Below are 20,883 nucleotides of genomic sequence, written 5' to 3'. Positions count from 1 at the left end.
TCCAATCACAATGCCACTCATTCCAGACAACAATCGCAGCACAAAGGGGCCCATCCTGGAAATATGACGCACAAGGCAGGACACACACAGACATGCAAGCACAGAGGGGCCATTTAAAGGCACCAATTCACCTAGCCAGTGTGTCTCCGGTAGCTTGGAGGAAACTGTACCGAGAGAACACACAAACTCCATTGATAAGGTGTCTCCTATCTGGATATTGAACCCCAATACCCAATAAGTGGGAAGCTGTAGTACTAACTGTCATGCGAACCCCGCTAAAACTCATAATTCACAAAACTAGCCGCCACTGGCTGAGCGCAAGCTTTGTTGATTTGCTCCCAGACCCCAGGGTTAGAGAGATCAGCCAGTCGGCAGTACAAACTCCTCTCAGTTTGTTAGGTCAAAGATGACTACTGTTATTGGCATGGTAACTCCTGGATGGCTCCATGCATCTGGTTACATTTCCATCCTGGAATATACATTCCCTTTGACAAAACATGTAATTTAAATGTCATATAAAACACTAAGGAAAGGGGGTCTTAAATGGTTAATTTGGCAATACCCTCAGCTCAGAGCGCAAAATGTGCACTGCTGCCTGAAGATCATGAATTCCAGCCCAGGCTTCTCAAACCTGTGCCAGATACTTGCTGGAGTTTAATGTGGCAGAAGCCAGTTCCAGTCCTCCTCCCCTCACCATGATCCAGGGCACCACTGCTGACTGTGTAGCCGTGAGGTAGTGGTCCTGGCATTGAGAGCTACACCAGACCACCAGTTCGCCGCTCTATGGGCCAAATCATAATTGTTCAAACAGATCACAGCACAGACGTTTTCAATGGAAAAGAAAACATTCCCCACTATGTCAGCGGTTTTGAGAGCACTTGTTTTTCTGCCTTACTAACAACGCAGGGCAGCAGTCTAGGCCGTCTCTCACAGACACTGACACACTCCAGTGATGAGTGGGCAGAGAGGACCACAGTCTGCCGGCCAGCCGACATCACCCGTGCTCTCCTATCTCCTCATCAGCGTCCACAGCCCAGAGGCCAGAGTGCCGGCAAACGCTCGCAGAAAGCGCACTCTGGACAAATTAATTTCCTGTGAAAACAATCAGCGAATCAAAAGCTCTCCGGGGGCAACAGACACTGTGACAGCGCAGATCCAGGATCAACACCACTCAGCTGGCCTTTTGTCTCTGGGTTTTGTTTGGAGCCACCTTAAAAGGCAGAGACCTCAAAGAGGCGCCTGAGCCCTTCAGAATATGACTGAACAAAACGCCTCTTCACTGGAACACTTGCCATTACTGATCTTATTACACAGAAAAACAGAAAATAAAAACCTCATAACCTAATACCCACACAGCAGGGGATGGAGTGAACTTGCAATTGAATATAAGGAAGAAATCATTCGATGGCAAATTCTGAGTCATGACATGGAATTGGGCGGAATGGTGATGTGGTGGAGAATGCTGCTGCTGCTGCTGCTCCTGCTGCTGCTGCTTCACAGCTCTTGGGCCCTGGGTGCCTTCCGTGTGGAGTCTGCATGTTCTCCTCAGTTTCACGTGGGGTGTTTGCCAGGTTCTGGACATTACCGGACAGGTAAATGTCTGCAGTCGTCCCGGTGTGCACGCTCTGTAATGGGCTGGCATCCTGTCTAGGGTTGCCGCCCTCTGTGCCCCCTGTCCTTCCAGGATAGACCCCAGGCTGCCTTGACCCCTCCCTGGATTCTGGGATTCAGCTGAGCACCCCCCAGAAACACTGTACAGACTACTACCCAGGTGAGGACTGAGGAAAAGAAGATCTGTGCATTTAACTGCAGTCATACCCTGGAGTCTTTGCAGTCATGCACTGTGACCAAAGCTGAAGAGAACAGTGATTTCGGTTTGTGAATTAATTTGAATGAATTTGACTAAGTGCAATGCCTCATCAATCCCTTATGGGCTCCTCTCACTTGTAACCTTTCTTATGTTCTTGTCTAGCACTTGTCAGTCAAACAGATCTGAAAGAATGCACTTTGGCTTAATGTGCCATGACACACCACAAGCAAATAGTAACGTGAATTCTAATTTCTCTAGGGTATAGATTTGGAAAGCACCTTTCCAATATTTTTTTCTAACGTCTAATTTTTAAGTTTAGTTTCCATGTGCAGAGTTTTCGTGACATTCATACTAGAACACGTGTCACAATCAATTTGAAGTGAATTCTGAATACAAAAATAACGGCTTACACTAATGAGGCTTTAAAATTAATTTCAAATCAAATCAAAGTTTATTTATCAAATTCACAGCAATACAGTATGCAGCAGTAGTTGAAATGTCTTTTCTACGAGCTCACCGGTGGCGGGTAAATCACAAAATTAAAAGTTATCTAGCCTAATTTTCGCAGTTGTCTTCTTTGAAAATCGTGCTTTTTCTCAGCTCCTTGATATTATTAACCCGTATTAGTAGTAGACCTATCATTTCATGTGGCACTATTGGCCTGTACGATCTGCTGCAACGTTTTCATTAGGTTCTTTGCTGCAATGATCACGCTTCGCCTTAAGTTCATTTCCGTCGGCAAACAGAATCCCAATAAAAGCCAGGGCTGCGCCCCTTTAAGATGGACCCACACAATGACTGACACACAAAAAGCGAACATCTCTAGCCCGACATAACATTAAGTTGTTTTTGTTGTATACCTTCTCCAAGAAGACTATAAACCATCCACAGCAAGGCCGTGACTATAAACAGACCAAGACTAAAAAATATATAATTAGTGATTAGCCTTAGTGATTTTGTTTAAACCGCCTACTGTCTACATTCCGGTCCTATCAAAGATGATAGGATCGCCACTCAAATATTATCAATCGTAATCAAAATGCACCGGTAGGTCACGTCTCCCCACATTTATTCAAAAGAAATGACGTCAATTACAGGCAGCTGATAGACAGCAGAGTATCGAGATTTAGGGAAAACGTGACAAACGAAGCTGTACTTACCGAAAACAACATTGAATAAACGTTGAGTGTGAATTTTAGGCAGTAGTAATACTGGTTGCCGTTTCTCCACTCCGAGAATGTGGGCATTTTTATAAAAACATACACGTCTTTCAAGAAAACAAGAAAACAAAAAGGACTCGGTTTCGATCTTTGTACTGCTTGCTTGTGTCTCCCACACTCTCGGCTTTGCCCAGTAGCTGTCAAACCTTATCCTTCCCAGCGATCTTGCGAACAAAACCGAAACAATCCCTTTAAACAGGTTGAAAAACTTTTCCTCCAGAAAAAAAAAACAACTTCCGCGCCCTCAAGCTTTGTGGTGCTAATTGGCTTAAAGGGCCAGCCACCCCGAGGGGAGCTGTATCGCTATGCCAGCTCAAGGTGTGCAGTCGTAATCGCAAACACACCTGTGTGTCCCGGAACAGTCAGACAGACTTGGTAAGGCTGGTCACTTCATAACCCAGGCGCTCCCGCCTGCCACGAAGCACGCCGAGACAGCTGTACGCTGGATACAGTGGGTTAGTTTGAGAAAATAGGTCAAACGCTGCCTCCGTGTTAAATTAATCGTGACACGTCTTCTTCTGCACTGTCAAGAGACATCGAGGGTCTCCGCTTCGCCATTGTGTCGTGGGAAGCCGGTTGTTTGTGCATCTTTAATCGAAGGAATAAAGTAACAGATTCATATCTTACTGTCTGTCCAATATAACTGAAAATTATGTTTTATTTTTATACTGTGTAGACCGAAGTGAATTAAAGGTCACCATCGTGTGTTTCCTGCACAATGAAACACATCACCTAATTACATATAAAACGGACTTTCTTTGTTTTTATAGTACAGGCTTTTTATACGATATTGAAAATACTAAAATGTGCTTGCTTCGCACAGCCCGCCGAGTTCCCCTTCAATGTCAGAGTCCTCTTACAGTTAAAAAGCTGCATAGTTTATGCTGGATACTTTATTGCTATTTGCTTAATGCATGTCCCAGAGAGCAGAACTAAAGATCGTGTAAATCAATCGTCGGCTCCTGAGATGCTTTTAATTAATTACCGCTGTACATCGCATGACTTGCTAGCTAACTGCTAACTCACAATCCGGCGAGGCCCGCTTCACTTCAGCGGTACGAAACCGCTGTAGTGTGCCTCAGCTGTGCCGCGTTTCTCCAGGGATTCTGCGACAATCCCTGGCAAGAATGTTATTTATTTGTTATTGTAAAATTGCTTTGCTAATTAGGCCCGACTGCGCGCCACGACTGCACAGAATGGACAGGCGGCGTTGGCTAATTTCTTCCAACCTTGCCTGATTTCTGAAGCAGGCAGACAGAAGATGTGTTAGCCGCGTCCCCGTCACATCCAAAGCCCTGCTCTGTCAGAGACATAAACTGAGCTATACAGTCTTCACGTCTACATGCGCCAGTGTAGTTTGTCATATTGAATTTACAGAGAGCAGGCTGTGACAATTGCTATTTCCATAGGAAACTGGGCTATATTCATAAAACATTTATCACAACCACATTCAATGGTGACCTGTTCTTGAAAAACGAAACGTCAGATATGTATTTTTCTGCGATTTTGTTTTAAGTCCTCGAGTTTAAACAATGATACGGTAGTTTAAAATGTGGCCCAGAATCAATGAACCCTTAGTTTTTTTTTTAGGATTACCCAGCATTATTTCCACAAGATTTGAAAGACTCCTGTACAGCAAAGCCATCAGAAGCCAGCAGTATCCTCAGACTTGCTTCACACATTTCCTTCAAATTGATCAAGAAATCTTTTTTCTGATCTCTCCCTATTCACACAGTGGTGCCTTCCAGAATCCTCTTATTACGTTTCCTCCTCTTTAGCTTCACTTTCACCTTCCACTACCCGTTACAATGTCTTCTTCTCTTGTGCAGATCAGGTCTATTGTGTCTTCTCTCTCTCATGCAACCCCTTGGCCTCATATACTGTACAGTATCTCCGATACCCATCAGAAAAAGGCTCCACAGCCAAAAGGTGTTTTTTATTTTTTGGCTTTTTACTTTTCAGCAAATTACTCAAGGGAAATAGCATCTACATGTACCTTTGCGACATGCAAACTGATGCAACACACAGCTCTTGCATCCAAGGTCATGAAACCACAATCATAATTACAAATACCAATACAGTAGTTATTGAACAATTGTCATTACATGTCGATTTAAACTGCTTTTTGGGTTTGGTGCTGCAAAAAAAAAAATCGCAATTAGCACTAGATCGGTAGGAAGTAGGGAATCCGTTTTAACAGATATTAGGAATGTTTAGTTCAATCCAGTTCAAGCTTGATCATCCTCTGGGGAAAATTTGTTCTAGGGCACAATCCAAAACAACAAAAAAAAATGAAACAAACATTACTAACAAAGAAGACAGTACAATAACTTAACAGGATATAATTGAGTTACTTTACACTGTTTGAGAGATTGCAATGGGAAAGAATTCCTTTTACACCTGCGGACACAGAGACGTTTATCGGAATCTAATTGTACCAAGACCAAAATACTGCATTTACAATTACACTTAGAATTCATGTTGTAACTTTAATTAAATATAAATGAAACTACAATGGTATTTGACTAAAGCAGGGAATATTAAAATCCTTGAATGCTTGTTGGCATTAAATTGGTTCTTATTTTCCATTGGGCAAAATGTTTGCAGGAGAAAAACCAGATGTGTTAAATTTAAATGTCTTGTAAGTTCACTCCTTAAGTGATTCTTGACCTTAAGGGTTTTTTAAAAAAAAAAACACAACTGATTAACATGTATGACACTCTATGCTACTTAAGTGTTCAGATATCCTGTATGTTAGTTAATTTTCAAAGAATTTAAGCAAAAGCCTGATCTGTGCATCTTGGCTCTTAACAACCCTGTGAGACGTCGGTGGAACTCAGTCTCCTCAGTGACCAGACATGTTGATTGAATTGTCCCTAACTACAACCATGCTTAACTCAATGATCCCTAATCATCATCAAAAGCTCCATAACCAGAAGAATTTATAGCTCCCATGACCAAGAGTGAGTGTTCCTGCTGTGGTTCATGCTCAACCTCAGAATAGGCTGGCTATAAGACACTGTCCTTGGACTGGGTAATTAATAGGATACAACAGCTCCCTCTTTACCACCCATTAAAGTTCATCACTTTATAAGTATAATAAATATAAATATGCAATGAGTTTCATAATAGAAGATTTCTCTTTGATTGCCATCTGTTGTCTGCAATCCATGTTCTAATGTATCAATTTTCCCAGCATGCTCTTTTCCATTAAGATATGAAATAGATGTTATAAGATAAAACAAAAAAAATCTTATCTCCAATGTGATAGCAAGGCCCTTCTGTTGTAATTAATGGCTGGCGTATTTAAATAACAACAGCAGTGCAGGGAAGACAAATTGATTTAATTTATTTTACAGCAGGTGGATCAATTCAAATACATTTAGCAGTTTAAGAGTAAGCATTTTGTTAAGTCATGGATTCTGTTTAAAAAGGAAAAAAAAAAAAAAAAGAGGTTCCTACAAACCTCTCGTGATGTTTGCCATCAGTCTGAGTTGTGTTGCTGTACCTATGCTCTCCATTGTGAGGGAATTTATCTATTCCTGTTGTCAGTGGCAAGGAGCCAATATCACTGATAAAAATTGCATCATTCCATACTGCATCCTTGTGTAAAATGCTGGTTTTTAATCATTACCTGTTAAAGCTGGCTCAACTGTGCATGTACAGTACATACATATTACCAGTGTAATAGTTTAACATAACGATGCTCATAATTTTTCCTGACTGTAAGACTCCTTGTCTAGCCTTCACTTTTACCAGGCAGCCCTACAGAAGAATAAAACACAAAATTCAAATAAAGTTACTACACTAATATTAATAATTCTGTTTAAAAGTGCATATACTTTATATAGAAAAGGTGCAGAAGTTAATCTCAATTGGGCAGCACTATGGTCTGGTGGGGATTGTACTGCTGCCTCACAGCTCTGGGGACTAGTTCTGAGTGAGCTGGGGTGCTCGTCTTACGGAGTTTGGAAGTTATGTATAAACCTCCTGGGTTTCAGACTCGCATTTAAACCTCCTGGGTTCTCTCTGGGCAATATGCATAATGTTTCAAGTGTGGGCACATGACTTCAAAATCACAGTTTCATGTACAATCGGAATGTTTCACACATTCACCAATTTTTATTGTACCAAGAATGCCTGCCTGCAACATATTGCCCTTTGTCTTATACTGTAATCCTGCTGGTCACATGTAGAAATACATATTGAAGAGGACCGTTCAGTCTCCTGCCCGTTAATGAACAGACTTAATCTTGAGTCCCATTACCATGACTTCCAGTCCGTGACTCATTCTAGATTTTAAGAGGTAACTGGTGAGGTGGTGCGAGTTTGACAGAAAAACCCCGAGACCAAACCGGAGACCTTTGCTTTTGGGTAGAAAACAAGGAGGCTGGAAGTAAAACAGAGACCAGGGGCTCAGGCTCCAGTCACCACATTCACAGTGCACTATTGTCCTTCTCATTATCTAGCTAGACCCTGGCCTATTTTCAGCATCTATGAATACAGCTTTGCAATACATGAGCTAATCTATTTTAGTGTTGAATACCGTTATAGGATATAGGAACAACTGTCTGCAGGAAAGATGGGATGTTTTGTTGGTCAAACATTTTATTAAGCAACATAATAGAATTTTAAGTTCTACTTTTGGCCTAAAAGCACCACATCATTTAGAATAGAGAGAGTCAGGTGGCTGCATACTAGCCGTTTCCATGCCAATATTATGAAGAGTTTAAACAGTTTCAGGTCTTAAATCCAAAACTGAACAACTGAGTAAATATGAAAAATCTGCATTTATCTCATTCTTTAGCCTGTGTAAAAAGAAGAATAATGGATAATTATCCAGAGACATTTTTTCTTCACTCGCAAGAGGGCTCTTAACATGCATAAACACAGCTGCTTGAGCACCACAAATTCTGAGCCCTAGGGAATTGGCCATGTAGTCAAGACGGCCTTTCAAAGCAGTACTGTAGATGGAGAGGAGTTCAATCCACAAGTATAGCAACATTTTACTCCTTGCAATTCACAGCAGAATATAAAATATTCTTCTCTTCCATCAAATCTCCACCAATTGCTTCAATAACAGAAACAAAACACCAGTATCGTGGACTTACAGCTTTCCCTGATGGTACCTATTCCTCATTGTGCTTCCAAAGAAACATTTTTAAAAAGAATGGCAAGAAATAAATGTGATTTTCCCCAAAGACAGAGACAATTAAAGATGGAAGCCTACAGGCATGAAAGCTGAATTCTCTCAAAACTCCAGCTAACTTATGGGGGAGATCAGAGTGGAAAATCTGATTAAAAACAAAGTCTGAGTGACAGTTTGGCAAGGGAATTGCAAACAAGGAATGGAGGAGAAATTAAAAGGCGTTAAAAAAAAGCCAAAGGCACTTTTGTGTTATGGCAACAAATCAGTTTTATTTAAAATGCTTGTCTGTGCCACCTCTTGGAATCATAAGAGCCTTCTAAATGCTGATGCTTACCTGGTCTGACAGGGGAATCTTAGTTCTGTGAATCTGCTCTTAATTCAATGTTATACGAATTAATTTCAGTTTGGCTTCTTGTGAACACAGAAACAGCTGTCAAATTCTCAGATAGGGACACAGATACAGTGCCTAGAAAATATAAGCTGAAGTTTAATTACAGAATGAATAATTTAGCAGGTGCTGGGAGAGTTTTTTTTTTTTAATATTAACTATCGCATTTTATTCTGAATCAAGCGCTGCATTTGTGAAGCATTCTTATTTTTGTTCTCATTTTCTTATCAAATACCTATGTGCCAAGATTATCTGATAATTAACACATAGGTAATGGATGGACAAATCCCACAGATATTCCATGCCTATTATTAATAACCCCAAATCCAATGGGAATTTTAAGTTTGGTTCTTTTCTGCGGCAAAAAACTTTTTTAGAGACAATATTGCAGGGTTGCAGCCTTTCATTTCTGCTATATTAAATATTGATCTATGCAGTTAAACAGTACCTTAAAAGGCATCAGTTGTGGAATGGCTGTAACCGTATCTGTCCCTGATTATTATTTTATAAGCCGCCTGCAGCTGAAGAGCCGATTCCTTAACCATTTTAAAATGGGTAAGGAATCAGTTTCATTGCTGCAACCAGACCGACTTCATAAATGAAAACCCAACACAGGATTAATTCAACCATGAATTTTGCAGGTTATTGGCCGAGCAACCGAATCCCAGGGAAAAAGCTTCTGGCTGTACAGACGTCTCCACAGTCCAGCTTGGTGAATCTCGGCCCACTCCTTCTTCCCACACTCCTGGCCCCCCACAAGAACACATTGAAGGAGCCAAGCTCATCCCCACATACCAAAGAGCCATGTAATTGGCTTTTAAAAATGCATCTGTTGCATTAGAGTTGTAAATGTATGCATTTATACAGTATTTACAAAGTCAGTTCAGAGTCAAGGTGCTTTCAAGAGCAATTCTACGAAACAGAGGACATGAGGGCAAGTCCATTTCACTGTGCTAGATTTCCGCTTTGCACAGAATGTCAAGACAATCCTAGACAGTTGTTTCACCCTTAATATGAGGCCATCAGCACAGTACAGCTGTGTCTGGGCCAGTGAATCGATCTCTTTAAAGTGTCTTGTCAAACAGTCATGGATCACAAATGCATAGACAAATTCAGACATCCTGTCTTGCCCTTGCTGGCTAATGTGGCTGCAAATTGTCCAAATTAAAGTAAAGCTGTGTACAGGGCTGATAATTCAGACTGGAGTATCTTGCCAGCGACTTGAACCCAAAGATTCCTCGGCAGCCTGAAAGACTACTAAGACACTTATTAACGTTCCACTGGCTTACAGAAAGGTTCAGTAGTTCTCTGTTCCAGGACCCTGATGATCCAGATTCTATGCATAATGCACCGAAACTATCTGCTTGAGCCAGAGCTGTCAGTCACCCTCCCCGGGCCTGGGCTATAGTCAGGATCAGAGCCCGAGACCTACCATGTTTTCCCACACCAACGCGCAATATACTGTACACACTTTTACTGCTCAGCTGGAAGCTCATCCGCTGTTCCAGAACCCGAGTATTTTAATCGCTTCTTCTCCAGAAATGAATGTACAGCCGCAGTTCAGCGCCTTACACTGTGACCAATTAAGAAAGAAGAGCTAAAAGATTCAACTTGTTACCGGTAATTCTCCTGAACTTTTATTCATACTTGAACATTTACAGTGCCCTACATAAGTATTTGGACAGCAAAGACAAAATTGCTGTTTTTTTCTGTACTTGAGCAATTCAGATCTGAGATGAAAAAATGAATGACGCAAAAGTCCAGAATGTTACCTTTCATTTCTGGGTGTTTCCATAGTTACATGTTGTACCATTTTAGAATAATAGCACTTTGTATTTAATCCCTCCCATTTTAGGTGAGCCTAAGTACTGGGAGAATTGACTGCCAGGTGTTTCTTATTGTATAAAAGAGCCATGAATGTGCATGGCTAGATTTAACTTTTGCTCTTGTGTTTGGCGTCAGCAGGACTAAAGCAATGTGAAGAGTAGAGAACCGTCTATGAAAGAACTGCGAGCAATTTGCATGCCGCAGGAAAAGAATTGAATAAGAACTATAGCACAGACACTAGGCACAGCAAAATCAGGCTGATCAGACAAGAAACTACCGGTGCTCTTAGCCATCAGCAACAACCAGGCTGGGCAAAAAAAAGTAAAACAAAAAAAACATGGACAGACAAGACAAAAACCTCTCCCAAAATGATGACAAGGTGAAAGTGTGGAGAAAGGAACAAACGGCACATCATCCAAAGCATCACTTCACCCATGGACCATGGTGGAGGTAGTATCATGGCTTGGGCATGCATGGCCACCTCTGGAACTGGCTCATTCATCTTTATCAATGATGTAACTAATGATTATAGCTGCAGAATAACTTCAGAAGTGTACAGAAACATGTCTGCCTATAGGGGGGGTGGGAAATACATCCAGACTCATTCATCATGCAGTAAGACAGTAACCCAAAACACACTGCTAACAGAACCATTAGCAGAAAAAGTGAAAAATCTTAAATTGGCCACATCAATCTCCTGATTCAAATACAATCATGCATTCTCCATTTCTGGAAGTGACATGCATGAAGTCAGAACCCACCCTACCCCCCAAAACAAAAGAATCTCAGAAGAACACACCAAGAGTTTGGGGATATCAATGGGTTATTGGCAGTTATTGCATGGAAATGATTTGCAACTAAATATTAAGTTTTATTGTACTTACAATACTAATCTGTCCCAACACATGCAAACCTAAAATGGGGGGAAATACGTACAAAAAAAGTGGTATTCTAAGATATTAAAGCATACATGTGCAGAAATAAAGGGTGTTAAATTAAAACCACAACCCTCTGGCAATCAAGAAGGGATGTCTGCAGACACAGAGGCTTATTGAGTTTAGTTACGCTATACAGGGTTAGGAAGCCTTGCACACTAAGCCTGGGATCCCCAATCCCGGAGGCCCACACACCTGTGGGGAGCCAAGCCCTCACTCACTGAACATTAAATTGACTAATTGGAATTCTGTTCTCTGCTCTTAAATTTTGGTTGCTTTTTAACTATTACAAAAGTTCCTCAAATAAAACTTGAGGAGAAACACTGATGTTCCTAAATTTAAACTAAAGCAACTTTAGTTGGATTAAGGAATCAATTGAATAATTCAACTCAGCTGGAATGAACACTCAGCATTTTTAGGGGGGTCTCAGTCCTGGTCCTGAAGAACCCCTACACTAGGGTGGCCACTCCAGATGCTATCAACTTCCACAAATGATGTTTAATCAGACTAGTATACAGAGTTAGTCAAGTAAGCCACTCCTTACCAATCATGAATTCAGTACTCACCAAACCTCTGGTTAACAAAGCTGCCATCACACTGCTAGCTGGTTTTAGGTATCTGCACACAAAAATTCCACAAGAGTTAAAGAGCATGGAAACCCCCTTTTTGTTCTCCACATCTTACAACAAACAAAAAATAAAACACTCCAAAAAAAAAAAAAACCCCAACCACCACTTCCCACCATGCACGCCCTTATATAAACCAAACACTAACTATACCCATGTGAGAATGTGCTCCTCTTCTCCACCCCCAGTAATCTAAGAATGAAAGGTCACCTGGTGTGTCTATTTACAATAATTTGAGGTCTTTTTGGTGGTGCCTAGAGGAAATTTGGCTGCAAGGGCAGTCCCTTCATCAACTGGTGTGCAACAATACCTATTCTCCTTTATTTAATAACCATGCATATTAACAGCTTTGTAAGTGAGACCTGGCCAATCACAACAGACGCTACATAAAAATGTGTTATTCTCAACCACAGAACTGTGACTTTGTCACTTTAAACAACTCCAGATTCTTTTTTCTGTCCTTTTATTTTTGTTAGGGTTTATCTACACATGACCCACATCACCCAGGACATTATTTTTAACTTCTCTTGCATTTTATAATTACTGTATTTGCCGACATTTGTCCCCAGCTGTCTCAGCTATGCGTGGGAAGATGATAAAGAGCAATTGTCACCTCTCACCTGCAGGAGAACACTTTCCGTGGATATGTATGCCACCCAAACATCAGGTACAGCGCCATGGCCAACACATTGACCTCTATATATTCATCAGGATTTGCTCAGATGCAGAGGCCCCTGCCATGAATTTTAAACAGTTGCACTTGCAAATAGTTCTACATCGGACACAGCAGCTTTTCTCTACCTGTCTTGAAATATGATCAGAAGTAAGATTTCTTGCTATATTTAGCACTGACATATTACTGAGGAACCAAAGAAGTATGGGAAAACAAGACACGTGTTTAAGCAGAGCACAATCAATCCTCCAGACAAAATCCTTTTCAAATCAAGATTCTTCATTACAGCGTGAAGGCAAAAACCAGTCAGTATGGATTGCTTTCACCCTAGCGTGCTTTCTGAGATTAATGCATATGTTCATGGCACGCATCAGACTTGATAGCTAGGTTTAGTGACCTGCATCAGTAAAGAGGAAGCCTTCAGTATCAGAGCAGAACAACCTCTGTGTTGAAAACATGAATTCATTGAACATGTAATTATGGCTTTTTTCTACGTTGGAGTAGAATCCGATACAGCATTAAGTGCTCATTCAGATGGATGAGTGAGGACACGGGGGATCTGAGGGAAATGGGTTGGGGGTGGATTTGAATTTAAAAAGGCGGCATGCAAGGGTAAGGGGCAAACCTAGCTGAGGTGCTTTTACATGGTAAAACCTTTCTCTCTCTTTCGTAAAGACAGACACTCTTGAGCTGCAGGTGTGGTAACAGTAGTTCTTGTAAAATATGAGGGAGCCACATTCTGTATGGAATCTCCCTTCTTGGAGATGCCATTTCCTTCCTTGGGTTCCTCTCCATTGGTATAGGCTTATTAAAAACAAAACCCAGCAATGCCCGTCTCATCTGAAAGTGGGCTTTCTCATGACATGCTGGCAAAGAAGTTATGGCTGACTGGATGGCCATGAAAACATTAAATCATTAAAAAAAAGTAATCACTGCTCTGGTTAAATAAAAATGCGTGACTGCCTTCACCCACCACACAGGCCCAATTTAGACTGACTGGGTTTGCATTTGCAGCCCTGAGATTTCAGTATGTATCTCTCCTGAGCTCTTGAGACTGTTTAAAATGCACGGTATTTCAACTTTTTTTCTCTTCTTTTGGGGGAGGGGAGGGGGTTGCTTTTATCTCTTCTTCAAGAGCATTCCCCCCTTTTGACAAGTTTCCATTCTGCAGTAATTCCAAGTCGGCTGGGACTCAAGTGTCTCCAGTAATATTAATACATCAAAAACCCAGCAAGACATCTCACTGATTCAATTACAAGCTTCACATCATGGTCTGTGTGTGCGCAGAATAGAGTACTAGAGTACCTTTTTATTTTTTTGGAAAAAAAACATGAATTGGATTGAGGGCATTTGTTGAATTAAGGTGTCAAAATTTCTCCAGTTATCTCTCACAAAGAGATTTGAAAGGCGAACCGATGACCGTCTCTGCACTCTCCTCACTGTGATAGCATGCTAGTCACTGGCACACCAGTCCGCGTGTGAAATTGAATTTCCTTTTCCTGCAGTTTGACTCTGATAAAAAACAGGTCAAATTATTACACTGCAGCGAGGCCTTCATCGCAGGCCTCTCTTTAACGGCTCAGTGCGGTTCTGGAGCTGGATGGATTGAGAGCAGACGGAATTCCTGATCGTGCTGGGGGTGGAGATCTGAAGAGCTCTGGTCCTAACACTACAGGAATGCATTGCACCAGAAAAGGCGCCAAATGTGCTGAATTGGGCACCATTATTCATAACCAACTGAAGTCACGTTTCCAACAGGAACAAAAAGTGTTTAACATAACAATCTTATTACATGAAGGCTCCACGCTCTGATCTGCCTAATTGACCCTTGGTAAGGACAGGTAGCCTCTAGTAACAATCCTGCCAGGACTGATGTTTTGCACAATAGCACACGCTATATTTTGGATATTAACCCATCACATCAAGACACCCTCTCTTCACCAAGATAAGAAATTGGGTGAGCAGGGGCCTGATTTTCCAGTAATGGGAATAAAAGTATATTATTTGCCATTTTGTACTCAGATCTGATTTGAAACCCTAACTTTAAACCCCAGCTGACGCGCTGCTCACCCCACAGTGCCGGCTGGAGGATCATCACATCTCTCCTCTCTCACTTCTGAGGTCATCATAGCGCTAAAACCTGCTGCTCGGGAAATCCTGCTCTCAGTCAACTAATAACACTATCATGGGATCTTTAAATGAAGAATAAACGAAACAATGAAGGTAAAATACACACAATAACATATAAAACCTCCAATGTACATCACAAAATAGACTAAATTTCCAGATATGCGCTGTACCATATTATGCGATTCAGAAAAGGCAACAAAACATCCTGTGATGTGAAGCAGCCCAAATACACTGTAAAGAAGCAGGCTTGTGAATACAGTACATCTCTTTTAATCCAATAGAGATATTGCTCTCGACTTCAAGACAATTATGCCGATAAATGGAACTTGCAAGCAGATTATGTTAGAAACTTTCTGTCACACTCGTATACCCCTCCTCTTAAGGACGCTCCAGCCTCGGACTCCCTTGGACTGTTTGCCTCGGCCACACCTCCCCCGAGCACCAGCACACCATGGACATGCCCCCTGTTTTCCTTCCAGCCCCTTTGCATGCTTTTTTCCCCGTGTTTTCCTCACTCCTCCCCGGATTGTGCTGTCTGCATAGGGTCCTGAAAGAATGCTTCGTGGTGAAATATCTGCCGCACATCCTGTATTTATTCGCTCGTTCATCACATTACATTAGTACAGTGACTAGTGAGCAGGAAGGGCCGCATCACGTAATTCGTGGGAATTCTCGCTCTCGCCTGTGGCAAGATCAGGGGTTTGCAACATTATGGCATCTCACAGTACTTTCACAAAGCTCACCATTTTGTGCTTAATTTATAATTGATCATTTTGTTTCTATACCATCAATAATTTATTTTGTTACCGAGATTGAAAAACTGGTCTGAGAAATTGGGACTGTAGTTGTGTTGTCAGTAAGTGCCTCTTCCTTGTTGATCAACTTGGGAGTCCTATGTCAGACTGTATCTAAACATTTCCTAGAGATGAAAGGTACGAAATAAAAATAAAATGGAGTTTATAACAAACATTTGGGAGGGATGATAACAGCCCAGCTCAATCAGCCTCCTGACATAATTTCCTCACCTAGAACATATAGACGCACAATCCCATTCTCTCCCTTGCGTACGTCTTGTCTTTTAACATCCCTCCCTTACCCCATCTCCACCTCTGCAGCTGCCCATTGGTCACTTCTTACATCTGTGGCCAGGAGATTAGTCCCCAGCCAGGCAGGGTAAGCCAGACACACTATAGACCTTTCAGTACACTTAATTCTGTGGTGTTGTTATTCCTAGTGAGCTGTAAATAACTGGTAAATCATTTTTTATTAGAGGAGCCACACAAAAAAATGAAATTCTACAGAATGAGAACTCAGTATTAAAAAACACTGCTGTTACATACTTTAGTTAAGAGTCTAGTGATACCCAGAATACTGTCCTCTAGACACTAGCTTGGAATCACTTTAAATAGCTAATTATTTCTTTAAAATGGAGAAGGCATGTTGGCTCCACAGTTTCCCAGAAAATGAGACAGGCTTTCAATTGATTTTATGACATATTACAGAGCAAGAGCAAACAGTCAGGGACAGCAGCATCTCATTCGCAAAGATAACATCCCTCTGCAGTAAAGCCTTTGCAAAACACGACTGGAGTACTGATCTTGACAGGAAACCCTGAAGCTACGAGAGAATGGATACCGAGCAGGCTGGGCTAGATCTGCAGAGCGGGCCCCACTGTGAAAGTGCCTGGCTGCAGGTACACTGCCACAGCCCTGGACCGCAGTGAGCCTGTCTCCAGACTCTCTACTCGATTAATTAACGGTCCACCCACGCCCCTCGCCACTCTGCACCGAGATTGAACAACCTGATGCTGGGTGCTTTCATTTCCACCCCAGATGACGCAGAGATTCCAGAGCTCCGCTATCTTATATTGACAAAAGTGGCCTCTTCGGGTGTTTTTTTGCCTTTTGATTTCCCAATACATTTTAATTTCTTACAGCTGAAGGAAATCCACTGACAAAGTGTCAAGAAACACCAGGTTCCTCATTCTCTGGTCAAATGCACAAGCCAGAGAGACAGGCCACATGTTTGTCCTGCTACTCCAACGCACTTCAGCTCCCTCATAAGATTGCCCTGCGGTAATTGCGGTAATCCAGTAATGGACAGGGGCAGAGTTAAAAGAAAACCCCGAGAGAAGCCCTGATGATGAAAAACAATCTGTGGACCTTTAGCTTGAGGAAAAACAAGATTAAAAAAACACAGCCGTCATGACTTGAAAAACATGTTGAAATCAAACAGTAAATTATTTCCAGGACCACAAGATTTTCTACCTTCAATTAGAAAAAAAATAGACGAAGAAATGAAAAATAAGTAAGAAGATGTGCGTTTTTTGTTGAGTAGCAGTCTTCAGTTTTTTGGAACAAGTAATAGCTTTATTCCATGCTGAAAAGAGAAGAAATAAAACACAACGTTTCGGCTGTGGAGCCTTCTTCGGGTGTAAGGGTCATCAGTTTTTTTGTATGGAATCCTGTTTGGAATCAGTTGTTTTTCAGACCCGTGGCTACAACACGTGCCCTGTCCAACGTATCCTATCCTCCTCTGACACGCCCACCTGGCAGGCATGCCGACACAGTACAAGCTCCACAGCATTTTACAGGAGAGGGAGTGGTGACTGGAGGAGCTTCACTCACCCTGATGACAAGTTATCCCAGTCCCACACCGATGTGCACCTCTGTTTGGGGAATCCTGCTCACACACAGCTGGAGAAATGACCCAGGCTCAAACCTGTAACATAAGAAGCACAGTGTTCGGCCTGACAAATGAGAGATTTAAGCACATGAACAGTAACAGCAACAATGGAGACAACAGTAACCTGCAATCACACAGAATGTACTGTACTGTATATGGTAGAATAGTCTCCCAGGAAGGAACACGATTACAAGAGGATACTGGTAGCAGAAACTGCTTCTTGAATAAGGCTCTGGAGAATGGACTACACATAAGTAAAGTTTAGAACAATCCTATTGCATTTAGCCTACATACAGTAATGTAATAACAGTATATGGAGATTCTGAGCTCAGAGTCAGCTTTACCAAATGGTATCATAATGCAGTAATATCAAAAGTCTCTTAACTTCTGACTTTCAAACACATGGCCATTTTAAAGATCTTTTTTTATATAAGCCAAGCACTGAACAAAGAGCACTCACAAAGAGAAAGTTACTAAGGGATGAGAGATAACTGCAAGAGGTATGCTGAAAATGTGATGCACGCCATGTACTGTGCTTATACTGTTATTAACATTTGAAATGATATTTCCTCATGAGTGTGGTGGTTTAAGGCTACTGCCTTGCAGCTTGTAGATCTTGATTTTGAGTTTGGACTGGGAGCCTTAGGTTTGGAGCTTGCGTGTTCTCCAGTGCTTAGTTTCCCCCTACAGTCCAAGGATATGCTGTACAGGTTAACTGGCATCTCTGAAGTGGAAAGCCATCCCTTACAGAGTCCCACCTTGAACCCTGTATGTGCAGGGCCAGAGTGAAAACACATGATAGGTTTCCTGACATGGATATAGTAATTACTGAAATATGCAGGGCAACCTGCAAGATAATAACCCCTTACTGGGGATACATCTGGAGCAAGCAGTGCAATCTCTCCCATTATGCTGCACCGCAGGGCCCTTATTCCTGAAACACAGCAGAAATCTGCAGTAAAAACTCATTGTCTCTGAACAGTGTTGATTATTATCACAAAACTGACCTGATTGTGAAGAATATACAGACCTGATTATACGTCAGTAAACAGGAGATGACGAGCTGCATCAAAGGGAGGTGAGAAGAACTGAGAGCAGATTTGCCAAATCATCATACAAGAGGGGGGAGGGGGCATAGAAAGAGACGCAGATAGAGAGGAGTTATGAGTTAAAATAAGAAAGTTTATGGCTGCCTCAGATTATTGCTGACCACGCAGGGTTTTGTGGGCCTTTGCGTTCTCTGCTTCTCTTCATAGATCAGCGACGTCCACTTTACTGCCAAACCTCTTTCATCAGCAAAAATGGGCTCCTCTCCAGTCTCCTTACAGTACCGCTTGCAGTCTTGGGTGCTTTTAAGATTTATTATTTATTATGAAAGGCTTTCCACCCACATTTGAGGATTTTAACAAAATTAAAATTCACAGCGGCCAGGCAGCCTTCACTTTGAAATAATGTGTACAACGTAACACCAGGCACAACAAAGCAGATGCAAGTGTAGAGGTGGTCAGTATGTATTTTCCAGCAGGTTAGGCTTACTGATGCAGAAGCTCAAGCAAAACGGTTGCCCTCTACAAAACATGCTGTAGAATTTAAATGGTTTGGGCGCTGCTTGTACCATACCTTGATGGGATGCAAATAGACATTGACGCAATTCAATTAGCATGCCCCTTGAATGCGCGAACCCCACTGCCCACAAATAGGAACAACAAATAAAAAAAACAAGGGGAGCGGAGAGAATGAGCGCGAGTTCTTTTCAGAACAGACAGAGAGGAATTAATCACGGGTAGCAGTGAGGTGGGCAAGGAGGGGGCTCTAATTGAAGCTGTTTTGTTTGTTATCTCTTCTCATTCATCAGTCCAAAACCGGCTTTATCTGAAACCGGGATTAATTTCCGCTCCGCGGAGGAGAGTGTCTGGGAGCGCCCTGTCTGCTCGGCGCGGGTTTGTCGCGATTCCCCTCCAGAGCTGTGCTCGTCGAGCACCGAAGAATGCAGCGCCCGAGCCTTCCCGACAGCCTGCAAATCTCCACCGACAATAACGCTCCCTGCTTTTACACTGACACACTCTTCTGTTACTTAGGTGTGCGAGTATTCACACTCAGGTGTCGCTTCGATTATATTCTTTAGAGTTATGTAAATAAGAAAAAAAGTACTATAGTGTGATACGTCTGTCGTACCATTAGATTGGTAAAACTTTATTGATCCCGTAGGGAAATTGATGTACAAATTATGTCAACGTGAATCTGGAATAGAGGGGATGAGGTATGTTCTAGCGCTGCCAATGTATTATTCTGTGATTTTCACCGGCTTTCATTCTTCTTATAAAATTGTTTATCACTTAAAGTGCACGTCTCCTCTTTACGCTGGTTGCGGTTAATGCCCCTCCGACGTGCCCTTTGACCCCTTTTCCAGAACAAACACACGTATCACCAACGACACGTGCTTTCTCCGATTATTATTTCGGTTCGTCAAAGGGTGGAAATGAAGCACGGTAAGGACGCACTAATATCTAGTCACCGCACAAACACTGAAAGATAAAACTACTTGAAAACAGACAGAGATTTCATATTTTCAGTTAAAGAAATGTCAAGATGCTAACAATGCAAAGTGACAATTATATAAGAATATAAGGGCATAAATAAGAGGATTTGGCCCATCTGCCCCGGGGAGTCCCTATTACCTGTAAAGCGCTTTGAGTGTTCAGAAAAGCGCTATATAAGTGTAAGGAATTTTTGACTAAATACTCCTTAATTCTTTCAGTACACTTACACTTCGTGGGCGGTGTTATGCCCAGTGAAATTAAGTATCATCACTGATATTTTGGGTGAATCTGAAGTTTGGACAAAATTGTTACATTTTCTCTTTACAAATGGGCGACTCGCGTGAACGCATAGCTCACGGTTCTCTACTGCAGCATCCGAGCTAAAAAAAAAGTCCCTAGATAGGAGATGAAAAGTGCGATGTACGAGATTTAAAATATTTTTTTTTTCTCGTGGCACAGGGACGCTGCGGTGTGTGTTATAAATACAGTACGAAAACAATCCAAGTTTGTAAAAGACCACTTTAACCTGTCAAATGAAAGAAGCAGCTGACAGTTTAATGAGAGGCTCTCTGTGCCAGAACAATCCTTATATATCGTGTCGGCTCGCTGCACTTCTTAGGCGAATTACACCCACTCCGTCTCCTTACCAGAGCACTGTCTTACAACAGACACGACTGCGATCAGTAAAGCAGGCCTCGGATATTTCCCCAGACACCGCGGTGCACGCAGACTGGAGTAGAACCGTCTGTTCTCCTCCGGACATCTCCAGGCGGCCAGGGCAACGTCACTCTAACAAGTCCATTTCCCGAGCTCCGCGTCAATTTCCCTCCTTGTCTCGCACACGCACTCATGCGAGCACTTCTGTATTGAACAGGGCTAATAAGCCGCTCTCCCTTCTGC

The 20,883-nt window shown here is 42.0% G+C and overlaps 1 protein-coding gene across 1 annotated transcript in view; it reads right to left on the bottom strand.

Moving 5' to 3' along the window:
* LOC148839202 (tetraspanin-15) overlaps window positions 1-3,252 on the bottom strand; it is a 68,975-nt gene extending 65,723 nt beyond the window's left edge. The window contains exon 1 of the mRNA XM_088909362.1: window positions 2,971-3,252. Within this exon, the coding sequence (XP_088765488.1) occupies window positions 2,971-3,057 (87 nt within the window). The 5' untranslated portion in view covers window positions 3,058-3,252. The remainder of the gene's footprint in view (window positions 1-2,970) is intronic.
* Between the last annotated feature and the right edge of the window lie 17,631 nt (window positions 3,253-20,883).

Source organism: Atractosteus spatula, chromosome 2 (assembly GCF_055471065.1).
Source record: "Atractosteus spatula isolate fAtrSpa1 chromosome 2, fAtrSpa1.hap1, whole genome shotgun sequence".
Lineage (NCBI taxonomy): Eukaryota > Metazoa > Chordata > Actinopteri > Semionotiformes > Lepisosteidae > Atractosteus > Atractosteus spatula.
Note: the sequence above shows the minus strand (reverse complement) of the source record. Positions and strands in the feature narration are given on the sequence as shown.